Here is a 22009-nt window from a genome sequence, read left to right as displayed (position 1 = left end):
CCTTAACAACATTCATAGTTCCCGGGAAAGGTAATGCTATGGGGGGAGGGGGGAGAGGGTGCACCAAGCTTGAAGTGCCAGCCTAATAATTTACATAGTTACTTTCGGAAAACACTCAAGCTCCGGATCTCATTATCATGGAGGCCACCTATGCACCTCAGTCCCCTCCTTAGTGTAAACCTGGGTAGGCTCCTTCGTTAAGATGACAATGTGTATATTTGAGGAAAGTGCCTCTATAAAATTTAGCAAATCATGTAGTAAAATACGTTTCGGTGAAAAATAAGCATTCGGCAACGACAAAGATTCGGATTAGGGGCCCCTATTATTCAACATCGAACCAACCGCCAAACAAAAGAGCTCGTACTTATGCGGAAATATATCAAACTCAATAACAAAAAAGCCATAGTTACGAGATTACTTATATGATCACGAGGTCATCAATCGCGAAACACAAGGAAAGCCTTCATTTACGTATATATTCAATTGGTCCGTTGACCTTCAGACATGGCGGTTAATCACGATAACTACCACAGCAAGAGACTACTACATATTTCTACTTTTACAAAAGTCTCTATACACGAAAACTGTTGTCGGGGTATTCTGTAAGCATCAAGGACTATCTTCTGTAATTTCTCCAACAAGCATCTTCTGTATATAAGAATTCCTAATTCTAAAGAAAGGTACTGGGTTACTGTGAAAAATGAGTTAGTTACACAATGGCCGCATCAGCAGGACTGACAGAACCGGACGAGTGGCATCCTACCATAATAAGAAAGATAAGATATATTATTTTTCTGAAGGAATCCCAATCTAGAAAGAAGTAAAGGATGATACATAATGGGAGGGATAAAAGAAAAGACACACAACGCAGAAAAGTTGTTAGTCTCGTCTCGTATATACACATCATCATCAACCACGGTGCCAAAACCGGCTCCAAAACGCCATGTTCTTTGTTTATTCATATGTAATAATTTTCTTTTTGTTCTGTTGGTGAAAAATCAGAACTAGTCTGGGCGATGTTACTCGCAGAAGTCTCCATCCGTGACAGCCAAGGTCGTTGGAATAAACGAGTAAAAAAAAAGGGACGTTGATTCACTGGTCCTTTCATCCTTGGTAAAGACAGGTTGCACCAGTGAAAGGAATCGAGAGAAAGTCGGTTGGGGAAAAAAAACAAACAATTGAGTGAGTTGATTGCAATTCCTTTCCTAGTAAAATCATCAACATCATCGACAGTTCACCCGACCAGAACCTTCATAAAAACCCCAAAAACACCGGTCAAACCCGCAAGCCCTCCAAAAAAAAAAGTCTAAAACTATTCCACCAGCAGCAGAATAATTCCGCTACCATGAAGTTCGTGTTGGTCCTGTCACTGTCCATTCTTTTGACGGTGTTCGTGAACGGACAGGAATTCGAAGGTGAGCACGAAGATGACCACAAGAACCTCGAAGAACCCGAACCGACGCCGACTTCGTCTTGGTGGGGTATGTTCAAGAGGAAAATCAAGAGCGTCCTGCAGAAGTGGAGGGACGACCTAAAGGTACTTTGGGACGACGTCCTGACGAAAGCGTCGGACATGAAGAGCTGGACGGCCGAGATGTTCGACACGTTCAAGATGAAACTCAAGCAGTGGCTCGAAGCGAGACCCGAGGTACCCGACGACGAGAAGAACGAGATCGAGACTTTCATCAGCAAGTTGAAGTTGAGCTCTGAGAAACCGAAGACGTCCACCATTGACCCATAGATCCAGTATTTCCAATGACGGTGTTCCGGACATTTTGTGTGTGCGTGCGTGTTATTCTCGTGACTTGTGTTCATGTGCATGACAATATACATCCTTCCATTCTTGTTTTTCATACCCGAGGAATCTCGATGGGATTCCCAAATGTCACCAGTGACAAAACCGGCAAGTATTTCTCGAGAACAATTCACACAAAACGTGTAATCCTCTTCATAATAATTTTCGATTCATGTAATTAAGTTGTTGAATATACGCATGTTATATTTAGAATATACCATCGAATGTGTTTGTTTTCATTGTATTATAGCCGTTAATCGAATTCTCTTAATGATAACTGATAATCCTCTAACGTAAGTAGTACAGTCACATTATTTTTAAATTTATTTTCTATTTCCTGAAAAAAGACGGAAAAATTTCTATCTAAACATCCATATAATGAGATTAGTAGCGTCTTTATGAACGAGCCAACCAGGCCCTGGACCGTAGGTCAAACAAGGACCACCAATTCGTTGTGTGAAGACATTTATTCATTCTTATAATCTTTTCATGAATTTTATTTACATTTTTAGTATTTATATTTTGTTATTGAAATTAGGCGAAAACAACCAATAAGCCTATTGGTTACGTTCGCTCGAATGTAACCGATCTACTTATTGGTTGCATTTTCAGGTTTTATAAAAGAACTTTTATAAAACTTCGTAGTGTAATTCTGGCTTTACATTCAGTAGTTCACAAGAAAAAAATCCTCTTTGTAGAAGGTAAAAAATAGACTTGAAAGTTGTTTTTTCACCCCTGGACCCTCCCTTAATCATTAAAATGGTCGCGAATGCAGTGTTTTTTTATTATGCTATGACCAGTGCCCGAAGTTAAATGACCGGGCAATTCGTATAAAGTCTTATGTGTACGGAAGTTAGTTAGAATAGGTACTTCCGGCTTCGGCAGGACTATTTTTTTGACGGGCCAGTCCTCGAACATTGATCATGACATCAATACAGTAATGTACCTACTAAATATTTTCATGTTCTATTCCTAACTATGGACAATAAGATCATGTTTATTATGTGATGAACATGATCATCAAGTATAAAAGAAATCATGTCTTCAATATTGATTGACTTTTCTTGAATTAATTTTTACAAATTGCTTCTTGCCAAACAAAAACCACCTAATGTGTCGACTGTCGTATCTGTTCTAAGAAAATACGGAATGTATATGAATATATTGAAAATATAAGTTATACCGAACTCCCCCGAATTAGCCGGCATACCGGGAAACAGCGAAGGAGATCAGCATGCCGAGAATACCCGTATTTTCGGGCATGCCGGCTAATGCTGGGAATACGCTGTATGCTATGACCAATGTCCGAAGTCAGTCGGGCAATTAGGTCAAAGTCTGATGCATATGGAAGTTAGTTAGAATAGGTATTTCGGGCTCTGGCCGAACTATTTTTTGGACGGGCCAGACCTCGAACATTGACCATGACATAAATACAGTACCAACCAAATGTTTATGATCCATTCCTGAGTACGGACAATAAGATCATGTTGATTTTTTCTTATCATGATCAAATATTAAATCATGTCTTTAATATTACTTGACTTTTCTTCAATAAGTTGTTAAAAAATTTCTTTATGAGAATAAATTCTAGCGAATGCACCGCAGCGATTTTTACTAAGAAATACGGTATTTATAATTATAAATGTTGAAAATATGCACAGTGAAACCTCGATATAACGATACTCTGTGGACCAAGAAAAATATCGTTGTAGAGAGATTATTGTTATATCGAGAGGCAGCAGTTTAACCTTAGAAAATAGACATTTCCAAATAAGACTTGAGAAAAATATCGTTGTAGAGGGATTTATCGGTACATCAAGTATTGTTGTAGCGAGGTTTCACTGAATGCTATGACCAATGACAGAAGTCGGCTGATCTCAAACGGCCATAGGTCCGAGATTTACAAAAATTAGAATAAATACTGAATACTTTTTGGGCACTGGCAGAAATATATTTTGATGACTTCGGATATTGAGATCAGGGCATAAATATATACTGTATTATCGTCAGGAAATTATTATGCATCGATCTTTTTTCCTGAATTATATTCCAGTTTCCTCAAAGCTTAAAAAATTCCAAAACTGTCTGAACTTCAGCTCCATGTTCACAAATGGGAACTGATGAATTAATAAAAGTGGAAATTATTTCTGGTCTGTTTAACTTGAGCATGTCAAACGTAGGTATTTTTTGAGAGCCTTCGCTAATTAAAAGGTAGAGCAACATTGGTCCATAATTCTGCTCAGAAAATGGTACGTCATTCAACCCTTTAGCCGGCATAGTAGAAATCACTAAAACCCGTATAAAATGTCACCCTTATTTTCATGAAGTAGGCTTTCTTGCTGTTTTCAGCAGGTAAAAAGTTAGGGAGATAAGAAAATGTATTATATTGAGAAATGTAAGCTTTATATACAAAATTCTTGGACTTGTCATTGCTAAACTAAAAGCCTTTTCAGAAGGCGAGATATCTCGTCATTGCAAGCGAAAGGGTTAAGTATGAAATATTATTTTGATCGTACCACTCGTTATGTAACTGCGGCAAGAAATCGATGTTGCAATACATTATTATATTAAAAAAAACATTGAAATTCTCAACATATTTTATTTTTTTTAATTCATTAATTGATAATAAAAGAATAACAATACTATTCATTACATTTCAATTATATTGAAATTAAAAGCTTTTGTTATTTACATTGTACTGATTATCATTATTGATACTATATTTTGATTTCAGTACGAACAATAACACAACGACAATGATGATGCAAAAAAAACAACTGAATTGGCAGATGGCGCTTTCAAAGAAAATGGATTCATCAATTCGGTGAATGAAATTTTAAGTAATGTGTAAGGTGACCGTATTTTATCGAGACAAATACGCGAAATAAAATTACATTCAGTCACCCATGAGATACTGAACGTTGTAAAATAAACACACGCCATCGCTAATTGTCATCGTCAAAATTTACTAGAAATCATCAAAATTAAGCAAGAATTATTTATGCCACTTATAAATTCAAACTAAATACAGCTAAAATAATGAAGCACATATTAATATTTATCTATTTGTTTACATAAAACCCTATGAGTTTAAGGCATATACTGGTCTTGGAAAATACTTTACACGAACTTTTTACAAAACACGTAAAAATTCACGTAAAGAAAAGCACCCAAATACAAAGAAATTCACAATAAATTACTTAAAGCCAAAAAAATACGAAAATAAACAAAGATTAAAAAAAAGGAAAAGAGATGCTAAAATAGATAAAATTTAAAATTTCGCAAATGCTAAAAAAGTAAAAAATACTAAATTAAAATATAAAAGTGTGGAAAATTGTTGGAAATATTCAGCAGCGTAAAGGGTGAAATATATACGTGAATTAGAATGTACTTCATAACAAGTTATGCAAATTGCCTACTCCCAGTACTGTCTTAACTGTCCTCGCCCCCCCCCCCCCCCCATGTTTTCAAGATTTCTTGCAGAGGCCTCTAGGCTGCAATCTTTGACGGGACCCTCAATAGTGAATTTATAGTGAGAAATAACAAAAAAATGGTAAGCACCATTTCGGGCCACCGGGTTGGAACCCCGTCAGCCCGACGCTTATGGGAGCCATGACTGTCATAATACATGGGCCCAACCGGACAGGTCACGAGGCCTCAAGTGCAGGTCATGATAATTAGTTCTCGTAAACATTTTCGAGATTAAGCATGCAAATTGGTAAGCTATCACTTCTAGACAGGTAGGGTATTCTGAGGAAAAACAATTTGCCCAGGGACCCGTGATGCTATCAAGACGGCCCTGCCCACACCCACGATTACAGTGAACATGACGAATTTACGTAATTTAAAAAAAAAACAAAAAAAAAACGGGACATCCGAAAAATACGGGTAAAGTTTTGTGAAATAAGGGTAATGCGGTTACTCTCATTAAGGAAAATTGATCAACGCAAAAATTATCAATTTAATCACTTTTTAATACAGTTTTATGGAAGAAAAGTATTTTTTACGTGAGACAATAGTGATATCAAACATCATTACGGAAATATTCGGTCACCCATGAGTTTGACATAATCGTAAACAATGGAGATATTACCATATCTGTTTCGGTGTTATGGTCGATAAAGTAACATTTCCAGCCTACAGTCGACGACCCATGAAAAAAGGCATTTTGCTTGTTTTTCGGAAATAAGCCTAATGGTATTTAACCTGCCTTAGATTTCGAGTCGTAATATTCATCGGAAGTTACTAGGTTTTCCATCCCACAAACTAGTCGCAGTTCGTTTAACCCTTTCAACACCAGCGTAACGACTATTTTATAGTCAGTGCCACAACTTACATGACAGATAAATCGAAATGCTTCACTGCAGTTCATAAAACCGACAACGTTGAGGGTTTTTCAAACGTGCTTGCAATATTATATTTCCCAAAAAAAATCTGTAGGGCACCAAACACTAGATGAAAGATGCTGAACACAGTCAATCTCGGATATAACAACACAGAGCCTCCCTTAGGGGTGAGACAGGTGCGGTCGCACCGGACCCCGCGTTTTTTGGGGGCCGCATATACGGTAGCAATAATTTATTTCATAAATTCTAAATTTACATCAATTTTGGAAATCTGCATTTTCATTCTGGAATTGTTTCTTTAAAAAATTCTAAATTTCCAATTCTATAATTTTCATCAATTCTGGGATTCTAAACTTTTTTCCTATCAATTCTGGGATTCTTAACTTTTTTCCTATCAATTCTGAAATTATTTCTTTTATTTATTCGGAATTTTCATCACTTCTGGAATTCTGAATTTTCATTAAATCTGGAATTCTGAATTTTCATTAATTCTGGAATTCTGAATTTTCATTAATTCTGGAATTCTGAATTTTCATTAATTCTGGAATTCTGAATTTTCATTAATTCTGGAATTCTGAATTTTTATTAATTCTAGAATTCTCTAAATTGCCATCATTCTGGAATTCTGAACTTTCACCATTTTGAAATTCTGTGAATTTTCATCACTTCTGAAATTCTGTGAATTTTCATCACTTCTGGAATTCTGTGAATTTTCATCATTCTGGAATTCTGCACCTTCCCTATTTTGGAATTCTGAATTTTTATCATTTTGGATTCTGAATTTTTATCATTTTGGAATTCTGAATTTTCATCATTTTGGAATTCTGAATTTTCATCATTTTGGAATTCTGAATTTTCATCATTTTGGAATTCTGAATTTTCATCATTTTGGAATTCTGAATTTTCATCATTTTGGAATTCTGAATTTTCATCATTTTGGAATTCTGAATTTTCATCATTTTGGAATTCTGTATTTTCATCATTTTGGAATTCTGAATTTTCATCATTTTGGAATTCTGAATTTTCATCATTTTGGAATTCTGAATTTTCATCATTTTGGAATTCTGAATTTTCATCATTTTGGAATTCTGAATTTTCATTAATTATAGATTTCTGTGAATTCTCATTATTTTTGGAATTCTGAATTTAAATCGGCTCTGGAATTCCGAACTTTCAATTCCGAAACTATTTCTTTTACATATTCTGAATTTCCATGATTTTCATTTTCTGAATTTCCATGATTTTCATTTTCTGAATTTTTGATTTCCCTCTCTCACAGAAGAAAAATAATCAGGGCTAAGAAGCGACGCTATTATTTTCGCACCGGACCCCACGTCTGATAAGGGCGGCCCTGTAACAACATCGAAGATCCCAGGAAATTTCGTCATTACACCCGAGGTTGACATTTTCAAGACTTTTCAATTATGAAAAACACACAGGGCTGTGCGGAAACAGGGACGCCCTTAGCGGACTCGGCAAGGGCGAAAATAATAGCCGTTCCAGAGGTGTCATAATACCTAATTTTGGGATCCTTTACCCTGATATTATATATTCTGTGGGATAGAAGAATCATATTACGTTATTACAAAATACACAGGGATGCTGAAGAATATAGACACAATTAACTGCAAACTGATTAAAAAAAAAAGAAGAAAGAAAATTTTGAACTGAAGAAAATTTTAGATTAATAGAAGAAATATACTTTAATTCCAAAACTAATGAGAATGAGTTTACCTAGCGAAAAAAATTATCCGAGAATTAATGAAAATTCAGAATCGATGAATCGAAAATAAGGAAAATAATTGAGAGAGATAATTTTCCAGCACCCATGAAAATTCAGGATAAAAATTAAAGAAATAATTCAAGAATCCATGATAATAAGAAATAATTCTAGACTTGATGAAAATTCAGAATTTTCTAAAAGTGAGGAAAGATCAGAATTTATTGAAAAAACAATTCCAGAATTGGTGGAAATTCAGATTTTATGAAAGGAATAATCTCAGAATAATATTTCTTTCTAGATGAAAACGCAGAATTTCAAAATTATTTCTTTAGATGAGAATGCAGAAAATTTCAGATTTCTTTGTAGAGGAAAATGCAGAAAATTTCAGATTTCTTTGCAGAGGAAAATGCAGAAAATTTCAGATTTCTTTGTAGAGGAAAATGCAGAATTCCAGAATGGAAGATAATTCAGAATTCCAGAATGAAAGATAATTCAGAATTCCAGAATGGAAGATAATTCAGAATTCCAGAATGGAAGATAATTCAGAATTCCAGAATGGAAGATAATTCAGAATTTACATAAGAAATAATTCCAGAATCTTTTGATGAAAACGCAGAATTTACGAAAGAAATTATCATTATATCGTAAATGAGGGTTTTCCGAAACGTGGGGTCCGGTCAATACCTTCTAAAGCTTGCTCTAGAAGGTGTTGGTCAAATGCAATCGCACCTGCCGCACACCCCCAAGGGCGACTCTGGGTGGAAAAACCATGATACATTTCCAAAATTTATAAATAACCAACCACTTGACATAAAACACACGATTTGCACTAAATTACTTCTCATAGTATAGAATGTTTTTCATGAATAATAGAAAACAATTCAAAATTTCACTCTCAGATGGCGCTGTATATCACAAAAATTTGACATAAAATACAACGCACAGTACACAATTGATGTCAATTGGTTGATTAAAAATTTATTATTAATTTTTTTGAATGTGTCATGGACTTTTCCACCATATGTACCTCCTATGTATCTCGTGGAACCCTAATACAGTTAATCTTGGTAATACAGTGATATAACAACACCTCGGCTGTAACGTCAATAATTAACGGGCCAGGCAGATTCCGATAGAGGGAATAATGATAATGAACTTCGCTTTATAACGTTGATGAAAACGCAAGAACCACGGATATAACGACACATTTTTCGTCGCTTTCTTTCGTTTTTATTTTATTTTCCGCAAGTAATTTCCAGAGTTACAACTCACACATTGAGGCGATGTTTGTCTATTTATTGATGCCTAATGTTGAAAAGAAGCCTCATTATACATGTTTGATGCTCTGATTTGCTCAAAGATATGGACATTCGTATACTGGACATTCCCGTATTTTCTTGTATAATTTTGACCTTACCGACTTATTTTTCATTAGAAAAAAAGTGCCATTTTCTAAATGAAGATTACTAAATTCATAATTTTTACTGGAATCAGGAAGGAAGGCGATTTGAATAATTTATAAATTTCGAAAAATGAATATAATTTAAAAATATAGTACCTCCCATTTTGTTTTTTTTTTTAAATGCGAAATACATTTTGAATCACTGCTCCCACCAATGGCTATTTGTAATCAATATTTTGTGATTTTTTGGCAATCTTTCTGGCAAGAATCAGATGATGTCGCGTGTTTATGACCCCGATTTCCCGTATACAGTAAAACTTCTATTTTGCGGACACCCCAAGGGGACAAAAAAAATTTCTCCGTAAAAGGGGTGACCGTTAATCAGACGTTTGAAATGCATACTTTTATTATACAAGGGGAAAATTATTATTTGGCCGAAACAGGGAGGGGGGGGGGGGCTGACCGCATTTGAGGAGTGTCCGTTAAGAGGAGATTTACTGCATTTTATCAAATTTTGTCAGAAAATCATAATAGAATAACTCCATGCACAGTATTTAAACAGTATATGATTGCATTTTTAGTCGGGAAGGTCTTTCGCGGAATCTGCGATCTCGTTATAACCGAGTTTGACCGTATATCCCAACACGGGGAGAAATTTGGCAATCATTGCATACGAACATGATTTTATTCACTTATAAGCAACCGGCGACGTTTATATAAATAAAAATGCTTTATTGAACTCAGTTATAATATACTAAGACAATCTACAAATCCATTGAATCAGCTTTTTAATTGATGATTCTTCTCAGAATCGGATCGAGACCCATCCATTAAATCGTGGTAGTTTCCTCGGGATCGAGAGTGGTTTCAGTTCCGACTTCTTCTGTGGATGTGATGTCATTACAAGTCTGAGTGTGAGAGAAATAAATTTTCAAATACAATATAGGTAACACTTAGTTTTCATACTGAATACAATAATTCATATTAAATACCTGATGCAAAGTTGCGTTTGCGAATTTTTTACTAATTTATATCATGCATTTATACTCGAAATTTATTGTTCTCGAACTTACTACATTAAAATTCTTGAGTATACATTCGGCGAACATCATGCGCTGCTGAAAAAAATAAAGAGAAAACATGAAAATATTAACTTTTAATAATATACCGTATATACTCGTGTATAAGCCGAGTTTTTTTGCGGAAAAATTCGTTCCTCAAGTGGGGGGGTCGGCTTATACTCGTGTCAGTTTTTGGCGATAAATTATAGACCCCCCCCGTAATCAGTAGTCATTTTTGTAGCAGTGTTCGAGAAACCGGCATTATTGGTATGGGATGTGTACACAGAACTGATAATGTCAAAGACGAGGCAAAGAAATCGAAAACATCATTGGCTTTGATACCAGGTGGGCTAACATCTATTGTACAGCCTTTAGATGTGAGCATCAACCAGCCTCTCTAAGACTATTTGAGGAATTTGTGGATCGAATGGACGAGTTCCGATGATAAAGAAATTACAAAAAGTGGTGACTTGAAGAAACCTGACATTGGCCTAGTGTGTGGTACAAGCGGCGTGGAATTCTGTTTCTGCTGATCCTTCAAAAAGCGTTGCATCAGCAATGCGATGGACGGAGCTGAAGATGATAGGCCTATCCTCTTTGAAAGTGATAATGGCGATGACAGCCCAGATGAGGATAAAAACGAAGATGCCGCACCCCCTGTGATGATCTGATGGATTACGATGAGCTTGAAGACTCAGAAGAAACGGATTAAAAAGTTTGAATCGTTTTCTATTGTAAATTTCCGTAAGCTATTCATTTTGCATGAAATTAAAGAACTTTTTTTCTCTAAAATGCACGGAGTTTTTGGGGTCGGCTTATATACACGGGCTTTCAATTTATCACGGTTTTGGTGGTCCTGAAGTGGGGGGGGGGGGGTTGGGGGTTTGGCTTATACACGAGTATATGCGGCATATATTTATCACAAAAAACATAAATTGTACTACTACATTTAGAAAAATACAATAATAGAAAATAATTAAACAAATAAATTTTATAATCGACTACGAGAACCACTTGCATTAATCGACATAATGATATATAATGGTGTTTTTGCTGCCATCTGCTGGCAACATAGCAATATTTTAGTTTTGGATTCATTTTTTTTTTTTTTTTGGTCATTGGTACTGTACATGATAAACAAAATTAGAATCAAGGTGATCGATCTGATAAAAAATATTTTGTTTTTAAATGCATCAAAATGGTGATAAAAAAAATCACTAATAATCAACATTAGATAATTAAAAATATATAAAAAAACAAGTTTTTTTTTTCTATTCCCTTTTTCACATCTTTCGAAATTTCTGATTATTTGTCGTAAGGCAACTATTCCTGTCATTGATTGATGCCAATTTGCTTACGGTAGTTTTTAAACCGGGGTCCACGGACCCCTTGGTGGTCCTTGAAGGGGTTTCAGGAGGTGCGTGTGAGTTTCAATGAAGAAACAACTGATTTCTTGCCTTTAAAAAGTGTCAATAAAATTAAATTCACAGACCCCCTCATACCGGAGGTTCTTTTGTTAAAACTTAGCTTCATCAGTTCCGCAAACCTAAAATTTCGTTGATAAGATTATTTCTCAAGCATTTTTAAATTCAAATCAGAACCATGAGTCACGAAATTGATTGTGTTTTGATTTTTAGTTACGGTCAAAAAAAATATTAAGACCCCCCCTGCCTTGTGCAGATAGAATAAAGTCCACGGACCTTTTTTCAAAACATCATTCACTACATTACATGTACAGTATATTTAGGAAAGTAAAATTTAACTGCCCTTGCGGGGAATTGAACCTACGCCCTAGACCACTAGACTCAAAAGCAACGAATATCTCAATCTTTCCTTGTAGTTCGTGTGCACTGAACGGGACCGTAGACGGACGGGCGGAATGGACGGGCGAGCTAAAGCTCACAATTGCTGACTGCCAGGGCCGCAACAAGGGGGGAGCAGGCGGGTCTCGTGCCCCGGGCGCTGGACCATACGGGCGCAAATTTGATTCTGAAACCTCTCCTTCAACAATACAAGGGGGCGTCAAAATGCGCACTTGCTCCGGGTGACCAAGCATCTAGTTGTGGCCCTGCTGACTGCCACCAGATGACAACTTATCCGAGGATGATGTCACTCTCCGCTATCCATACGAAGGTTTTTAACAGCTGACTGTATATTTAGGAAAGAGAAAAAATTCAACTGCCCTTGCGGGGAATCGAACCCACATCGTTTCACTTTCCGGGTGAACGCCCTAGACCAGTGGTTCTCAACCTTTACGAGCCAGCGGCCCCGTTTCATTCATTTTTGTGAGTCGAAGGCCCGGTCAAATGCATTACCAACGGAAAATGAATAAGGGAAAATGAAACGCTAATCACTCGCGGCCCGGTATGAATGAGGTCAGGGCCCGGTACCTGGCCGCGGCCCAGCGGTAGAGAAATACTGCCCTAGACAACTAGTCGGGTAAGTCGCCATCTGGTGTCAGTATCAGCAATTGTGAGCTTTGCCCTGAGTTAGGTCCGACCGTCCATGTCCCGTTCAGTGCACACGAGAGAGAGAGAGAGCTCCAATTAAAGATTGAGATATTCGTTGACTTTGTAGTCTATTGGCCTAGCGCGTTCACCCGGGGGGGGGGGGAAGCGGGTTCGGTTCCCTGCAAGGGAAGTTGAATTTTCTCTTTCCTAAATATATCTTCGTATCAACCAGCTGCTAAAAACCTTCGTATGGATAGCGGTATATGCTTCAATGTGTGTTCTGGTTATATGTATGGCACCTACCGTATTTTTGTTTTCAGAGTGGTGATGTTTTTGTGTTCTTGTTGGTGCTGTACATGATACCGCTCTCTGCGGAGAGACTTTTTGAAATGGTAGACCGGCTCTCTCGCTGCTGGACCTCTGGATAAGAACCCCCTGGCACAGATGGTTTTTTTTGTGTGTGATCGAACTAAACATGAACGACCCCCAATTTCGTAACAGAGGGTTTAATGATAGACTTATCGATCTGTACGAGTATTAATTGGGTACTGTACCTTACTGCCCGCATTTGTCGCCTCATCACTGCAGTTCTCAATTGCTGTCTTCACGGACAAATCCTCCAATGTGACATCAGTAGATTCGTTCATCAAGGCTCGATAATAACTGATTTTCGACATCGTCTCATTTAGAACAGCATTCACCTCGTCGCTGACCTATATATACATAACAATCGGTTGAGAAAAACCCAAAGAAATAAAACCATACAGTATATAAATTATAATTTTTGTACAATTTTTTTATTCAACATACCAATTGGGAACATATAATCTCCGGTACGTGTGGTTCGAATTTATCGTCATCTGTACAACAAGTCAAATACTGAAAGAGTGGTTCCTCAATTCCCCTTTAGGGGCCGTTCAAGTATTACGTCATCATCGATGGGGGGGGGGTTGGATAATGCTTACGTCATCAACCACCCTTTATTAAAATATGAGTTAGGATTCAGAGGGGGCAGAGCTGATGACGAAATTTTGCTGACAAGGGGGAAAGGGGGTCAGCGTTTTGCTGACTTTTACTGACAAGGGGTGGGGGGGGAAAGGGAGTCAAAAATGGCTAAAAATTTCCTTACGTAAAACTTGAACGGCCCCTTACCGCAATTTAAGGGTAAACCGTTTACTCCTAGAGGTATATTTAAATTAGGAAAAAGTATCCAAATAAGAAGTAGAATTCAGATATAGTAGAATTCATGTTGCAAAGAGTTGTACAGTTATTGAAACAAAAAAAAAAAATTAAAATTTTAAACGGGCAACCTGCCCTTAAAAACCCAGTAAGAAAGTTGTTGCCCTGTTCAGGGCCGTCTTAAGAAAATCATGGGCTCCCCGGGGCAATTGATTTTTCTGAGGCCCTACCAAATAATTCTCGAAAATTTCAACCAGATCTCATTTTTGTGAGGACCCCGGGTGGACCCATGCCTTAAGACGGCACTGGCCGTGTTCTCTCCTGAGGCCAAACAAAAAAAAATCCATGTTACCAAAAACAATATTCACTGCGATATTTGAATTCAAAAATCGTAGAAAAATTGTGAAAGGACAATAAAACTAACGTACAACTGGTCTTTCCCCCTTATTTATGCTGTTCTTTCCCAACTTTCCTCTGATTTTTTTATATTCTAATATCTCATCGAATATTGCATTTAGAAACATGGAATGTTTTTTGCTGGCCTCAGGAGAGACAGAGCAACAACTTTCTAACTGGGTTTTTGGGCAAAGTGTGTCCGTATAAAAAGTTAATTTTTTTATTTCAATAACTGTACAACCCCTTGCAACATGAATGACGTATCTGAATTCTACACGTTATTTGGATACTTTTTATGTATGTTGGAATATGCCTATAGGATCAATGGTCAACCAGTAAAATGTGGTAAGGGGAATTATGGAACCACCCTGTATGTAGACCAGTGTTTCTCAACCTACTTCACCACACACTAACTCCAGCCATATCGCTATACTCAATTTACTGCCTTAACGAGTAGGGTTGGAAATGAATTTGTCATCTATCAGGATGGGATCATCCCCGGGACCTAACGGCAACTTTCACAGTGGTAGACGTGGTACGTCTTTCGTACGGTTTGGTTCGCAACCTGGGCCATAGAACCCCTTGTAGCCCTGGGATATTCTAAGAGGGCCACCAGTGCCGTCTTAACGCATGGGCCCCACCCGAGCATGGTCCGAGGGCTTCAAGAGAAGAGGGGCCTGACAAAAATGAGATATAGTTGAAATTTTCAAGCAATATGCATGCAAATCTGCCTGGTAGGGCCTCAGAAAAAATCAGTTGGTCCGGGGTTCCATGATGCTCTTACGACGGCCCCGGGGGACCACGGGTGAAAATCAGATGAAAGAGGAGCCACAAAAAATGGTGAAGGGGCCACAGAGAGATGTGAAAAAATAAAGCTTTCCAAGTGAAATAGTTTGGGCATAAAATACGATCACTTACAGAATCCAGCAGAGCTGTCTATGTAAACACAGGGCCACCTTAACCCAAGTCCCGAAGTGGGCATGGCTTGGGGTCCTCATGTCCATAGAGAGCCTACATGATAAGATCCAGTACTATGATTTTCGAGTGCAAGTATGTAAATATATTAATTATTGCTAAGTATATAGGGCCCCACACATCACTCCGACATGGACCCATGATGGTAACATGGCCTTGCATATAACTCCCCACTCCACAAGAAGGAATCTCATAGAACTCTAGCCCAGGGTAGGTGGGGAATCCATAGTGGTGATTCATTATGTAGGTTCGTTGGATCGCCCTGTATTTTACGCAGGCCTGTTTTTCTCTTATAATTCGGCTCGGCTCTTGGGAGGGATGGCCACCCATATTCTGGATCCGTGCCTGGCCTAGGATTCCAGAGTATCATTTATAAAATTTTTGTTCACATTATAGATTTAGTGACTAAATTCATTGACTAAATTCAATTCAATAAGTAGTTCAGCAATCTAGCTGCTAGAGGGCAGGAGGGGGGGGGGACCTTCGGCAAGACGGGAAGAAAATATGGTCCTAAGGGGGCTTGAGACCGCCTTGAGCGATTGTCTGAATTTTTATGCCGCTGTACAAAAAAGCCATGAAAATAATTTCGGTACGGACGACCAAAAACGAACTGCTGATCACTTGCACAACTGATGCGGTAATCTGGAATAATCCCTTTGGCACTTCGGACTTGAAACTTATACAATGACTGAGACATTTTCAGGGTCCAACGAACGTCAGAAGTTAATGGGGGGTAAAACACCAATCATATTTATTAGTTGATCATTTCGTATGCAGATCACAACCTGGGTGAACTAACACAGAGAATGAGAGATGCCAAATCCTTCTTTCTCCCTCTCTCTCTCTCTCTACATTAAGCCCAATCTGTGAAGTGTTGTGGGTCATGGTTCCACTCCTGACACAACACAACCTGTAACAACTTCTTTTCCTGCCAATGTGTGGCATTTGTTCGTCAAGCCAGAACGGAATGCTGTAATGAACTCGGAGTCGCGAAAAGAAAAAAACTGACCCTACACAAATGTATTTCATGGAGTTTTCCAGGAAAGAACGATACTACAGCTAAAAAAGAAAAAAATTGTTATTATATTAGTGTCATCTACTGATGATCTATGAACTATATCGGTTATTAATGGAAGAAAATTTTACAAATGCTGCAACCCCCGTAACACATGCAAAAAGTACAAAAACGCTGATATTATTACCAAAAAACACCGAATATGTCCGAAAAATATAATTTTAGACTAATTTTTTTTTCAATGAATTAAAAAATATAAATTTCATCAGTTATTTAAGAAATTCGAAATTTTCGAAAAAATTCCAATTTCCGAAAAAAATTCGAAATTTTTGGCTATCCTGGCGAATCGATAGACTTTGGCTGCATCCGGGCAAAAATGCATTAAAAATACTACTCCCCCTTCTACTCTCCCTCTTACCATCTTCGTTGTGGAGTTATGTTTTCTGGGAATATGCAGGGTGCATAGAAAAGTCTCTTTATCCTGGAATAATTCGTGAACTTTTGATCCTAAAAACATACTTCCAGTTGGAAAAAGTATCTAAATAACGAGTAGGTTTGAGATAGGTCATTCATATTGCAAGGGGTTGTGTAGTCATTAAAATACAACAATTCAACTTTTTCTTTGGCCACTCTGTCCCAAGAAACCAAATTAAAGAAAGTTGTTGTTGTTCCCTGAGGTGAACAAAAGAAAAAAATTCGCGTTTCTACCTGCAATGTTCACTGAGATATTTGAATTACAATCATAATCATCATGCTCTTCCCCCAGACATTCAAGTCTATCTCCACCTATGGCGGGGGTCCCTTTTAAATTAAAAAAAACTGAAGCAAATCTCTGAACGGGATTCGAACCAGCATCTTTCGCAGGGAGAGTCAGATTTACTTATTACATCACAACGTATCGGATTTCAGTTGTAATTAAACACATCAATCATCGAACTAAAAAAAACGCACCAACTTCGCCAAGTATTTTTCTGTAAGTGACGTATTAGTTCATTTCGACCAATCACGAGGCGCTAAATTCCTGTGTTATATCTATAAGTTCGTTTCAGGTTAACTTTGCAGTGAAGGGGAAGCTACGAGGGAACCGCATCACACGTTGCTATGACAACGAAATCCTTTCAACCAATGTATCGATACTCGGTCGCGGTAAGGTATAGCTGATTTTTTCGCCAATCTCACTGAGAAAAATCTTTTTTTTTTACGTATAATGGTGACCTAATTTAAAATTCTTAAACGAATAAAGATCGATTCACAACAATATTTTTTCAGTATTTTTTTCAATCATTTAAAAATTTAAATATTCTGCATAAATGATCATCGTAAAAAAAGCCTCCGATATATGGGAACTATATTTTGCGGCGAAGGAATACACTCTCTACCTTCCTCTGCACCGCAAAGTTAACCTGGAACGGACTATAGTCACAGTAAACTAGTGGTTCCCAACCGGGGATACGTGTTATTAGCATTTTTGGGGTGCGAGATGGAAAAAAAAGAATGACAACATGTTGACTGAACAAAAACATTAAAATGATGAAAATTGAATTTTTCAATTTCTAAAAAAATGTCTGAATCATACCAATATTTTGACGCCTCATCTTTAATTTCTACTCGCAGAAAAGTGTCATACGAATTTTGCGTTGTAAAAGTTTTTTTTTCGATTATCGTTCGTACTTATTCCCCACTGTCGAGAAAAAATATCATTATTTACCTAAACTATTTCGTGGTTTGCTCACATTGATACCTCGTGTTATTAGCATGTTGTGCTTAGATTTGATGCTTTCGTGAACACAAATGGCTCAGGAAAAACGTCAGCAAATTCTAGTCAGGGGTCAAAGAAACATTTATTTATAATTTCTGCATCTGGAATTGATAAGTGAAGAACTATTCAATGAATGTTTTTTTATACAAATCTAAAAAAAAAATGTTAAAAATAGTGTTTTTTTTAGTTTTGTTTTTGAAATTAATTTTCAAAAAAATGAAGTTAAAATTAAATATTAGCCATAGCTTAGAATATATTATTTATTTATTTAAAATTACAAACTACAGGCAAAAGCCCAGTTACAGTTTGCATAAATGAAGATAAAGATAAAAACATAGGTATATACAAAATTAAAAGTTTAAAAATATACATCATCAGTATTACTGCATCTCAGAAATCGGTACAATGGGGAATTTTTCAAAACATCAGAACGATATGGAGGAACATAAAAAAAATTACGGCATCTAAGATTGATTCGTGGGCAGTAAAAAGTAATAAGATTTAGAATATCAGGTGCATCAATATCAAAGTGAAGAATTTTTACAAAAAACCTAGTAAGGGCCCTGATAAGTAAAAAAATTCATAGAGAAATTAATTATTTGATAATTAGTTTTCTAACAGAATCAAAAATGTATTAACGTAGGGGTGCGGGAAGGGAAAGAGGTTGGGAACCACTGCAGAGTAGACTCTCGATAATCCTGCCGTGCGCTAATCCGGCGTTTTTTTAGGTGAGTTTTCTTCGAGCATAGAAGAAAAAAAACGTAGCATGTATGCAGTGCCCGAACTAGGGGGGGGGGGGACAGGAAGGGACAAATACCCCGAGTGGCCAAATTTAGGGGGGGGGGTGGCAAATTTTAAGTGGGAACAAGAAACAGAGCTAAGAATTATCGAATTTTTGGGGGATGAGAGCGGCAAAATATCACAAAAATCCTAGTTCCAGTCCTGATTGTATGTCTTGTGCGTAGAAGTTTACATAATTTGGATGGGCTTCTTCAATTGACTTCCAGTAATCCGGCGATTTCCATAATTTGGCACTCCCTGGCCAGATACGTGCCGGTGCGGTTATTGAAAGCCATAGACATAATATGACCATAGTTAGTTAACCTTATACAGTTAATCATGTTTATGTTGAAAGCACTCGGTACCAAATACCATCCAAAAATACTCAATCAGTGCTGAATAAAGGAATAAAATTGGTTATAAAACTTACGTTTACTGATGCGTTGTTATAAAGACACGGGAAGGAATCTTGGATAGTAATATTCATTTTGCCTTCATTGTCATCGTTATCATCGATCGGAGCTGTGGAAAAAAATTGCTCTCAGTGATGTCATCATATAACTTTATACACTGAAATCAAATAATCCACACAAAACGTTAATAATTTGATAGGAGACATTCAAGTTTTACGTTAGCACCCATGGGGAGGGATTCCCATTCGCTGACTTTTGATGACAAGGCGGCGGGGGGGATGAATGATGATTTACGTGAGTAAGGGTATATGAGAATATGGAATGTTGATAGGCCTTATTCTTCTGCTGCGTGCAATATCGGGGGGGGGGGGGGGGGCGCACCAAGTGGTTCCCCCCCCCCCCGATGTGTTAACAAGATCGGGGGCTGGATGGGGGCAATGAAGGTTACATGTCATGTCGTAGGCAGCGATATTTAGGAGACGGCAGATTTTAAGTGATGGGGTTGTTTTCAAATTTTCCAAGAGAGGGCCAACCACACTGGTGAATCGAACGTTTGGAATGGGGGGGGGGGGGGAGTTGGCACAGGGTAAATCTGAGATAATTTAAATTAACAGAAACTGATTAAAACAATATACAGCATAAAGATATATTTTTCTTCAATATTTAATTTTTCAAGAAATATAATTTTGATAAGTATAAATAAATAAATAAATTTTGTATGTTTTGGAAGGCACAGGGGGCCTTCCTAAACCTATCCCCCCCCCTGCCTACTCCTCTGGGGGGAGGGGGGGGGTCAGCGAAGTCTCCTAGATAGAGGCCAGTACTAGCCTAAGAGGCTTTGGCTCAGCTTATGTAATTTTGCTGACCGGGGGGGGGGGTTAAAATGGTACAAAATTGTACTTAAGTAATTACTTGAATGGCCCTATATATTTAAATGAAACTAAAACCCTAAAACCACAGGGCTCTACAATAGCAACGATGGGATTCATGGTTGAGGTCCAATCGAGATATGTGGCAGAGACCATGGGTGGAAAAAAATAAGGAAACACTGGTTTTATATGTATATATTTTACTGCCAAGGCCCGAATTTGACCACTTCGGGCTGTGGCAGTGACACATATATATATATATATATATATATATATATATATATATATATATATATATATATATATATATATATATATATATATATATATATATATATATATATATATGAAATTTTAAAAAAAAAATGGTTTTAAGTAATTACAGTCAAGTACATCCCATACTTGGGTTAATTTTGAACTTTGCACTGAAAAATCAACCCCTCAATGAAACGCTAAAAAACCCTACATTCTGAAGAGCGTCTAGTCCCTGTGTAGTGATAATTTGATAATTTTAGATGGACATTTCGTACCTAAAAGAAATGAAATGGCGTTGTCTCATGTTAGGCACGGGTACACTAACTTCGGAACAGTATAGTTCTTGTGTGTTGTTTCATACCTTAGGACCCTTAGGTTTAACTTGGGGCCGGTCAAATCTTTTTAGAAGGAAGTCCTAAAACAATACCACAATCTAAAAACAGTTCAGAAACCATTTTACTCATCAAAAACAACGTCACAAACTTTATGACAAAATCACCGATAACACTTAGATCAACTTCAATGTATACTTACCTCCAGAAACCATCATGAAACTCAAACAAACCATAGCCACACTCGTGCGAATTTTTGACGTTCCCATCATCACAGTGGTGTCGAGTCCAGTTGTGTCAACCAAAATGTAGCCAACCTGTTGAGGATACCCTTGAATATTTTTATGCGTCTACGCAGTTGTTCTGGAACCGATACCATTAATTTTGAGTACACACGTGAAATTAATTCCCAACAATAATCGGACGACATAAAAGAGCTAGTTAAAAACAGTTCATGCTTGGACGACACCAATAAAAAAAATGGACATCCTCTTGCGCACAACATGGTTTAATGTGTGTGGGAAACAATTATCAAGGTTACCATTAATTCTTTTTATCGGCTACAACCAAACAAAAAGTCCAAATAAATAGTCAAAATAATGAATGATACACAAGATGACATCCGTGAAGGGAAATACACGCTAATTAATTATTAGTTTTTTTAATTGCTTGCCCCACGAAGCTGGAGCTCTGAAGTTATCCCTTCCTGTTTTTCCAACGAGTGGTGTCTAAACGCATGTGCAGTGGCGTATTTACAGGAGAACCTTAATAGCCCAGGGCGGCAAGTTCGGGGGAAGGCGGTGACTTTGAAGAAGATTGAGTTGCGAAGAAAATTATTATAATGGGAGAAGGGCTGCAAAATTTTCAAAGACTACCATAAATCCCCCACTGCCCAGACAACGAATGACCTAGAGAGTTTGCAAGCATTGTCAGTGAACAAAAAAGTGTGTCAGCACGGGAATGATCAAAAGAATGATTTAGAGCTTGTGAAAGTATGCTTATGACCAAAAGAGTGACCTAGAGAGTGTGCAAGCATGTGGATGGCCAAAAGAAGGACCTAGAGAGTGTGTTCGTGTCTGAATGATCTAAAGAGTGACCTAGAGCATACGCAAACATGAAATTGATCAAAATTGTGATCTGGAGAGTGAGTATGAGAGTGACTTAGAGAGCAAAGAATCAAGTAAATAAGCGGCCAAATGATGACCTAGAGCGTGTGCAAGCATTTGCACGACCAAAAGAGTGACCTAGAGCGTGTGTAA

At 37.3% G+C, this 22009-nt stretch overlaps 1 protein-coding gene across 2 annotated transcripts; it reads right to left on the bottom strand.

Annotated features, from left to right (window-relative positions):
* Positions 1–9980: 9980 nt before the first annotated feature.
* On the bottom strand, positions 9981–21114 carry LOC149084452 (uncharacterized). 2 transcript variants are annotated; one of them, XM_089235482.1, is made up of 5 exons: positions 20953–21114; positions 19312–19403; positions 13332–13490; positions 10340–10384; positions 9981–10174 (listed from the first exon to the last, which is right to left on the bottom strand). In XM_089235482.1, the coding sequence occupies exons 1-5, from the start codon at positions 21020–21022 to the stop codon at positions 10097–10099; spliced, it is 444 nt and encodes a 147-aa protein (XP_089091608.1). In that variant the 5' UTR covers positions 21023–21114; the 3' UTR covers positions 9981–10096. The 2 variants fall into 2 exon arrangements, with proteins under 2 accessions (XP_089091608.1, XP_089091609.1); XM_089235483.1 differs by having other exon boundaries at positions 10001–10174; positions 10340–10381.
* Between the last annotated feature and the right edge of the window lie 895 nt (positions 21115–22009).

This window comes from Pholcus phalangioides, unplaced genomic scaffold, assembly GCF_987345545.1.
Source record: "Pholcus phalangioides strain wild (caught in Gottingen) unplaced genomic scaffold, Ppha-v1.0 ptg000008l_1, whole genome shotgun sequence".
NCBI lineage: Eukaryota > Metazoa > Arthropoda > Arachnida > Araneae > Pholcidae > Pholcus > Pholcus phalangioides.
The sequence above is the reverse complement of the archived record's forward strand: the minus strand, read 5'-3'. Positions and strand labels throughout refer to the sequence as shown.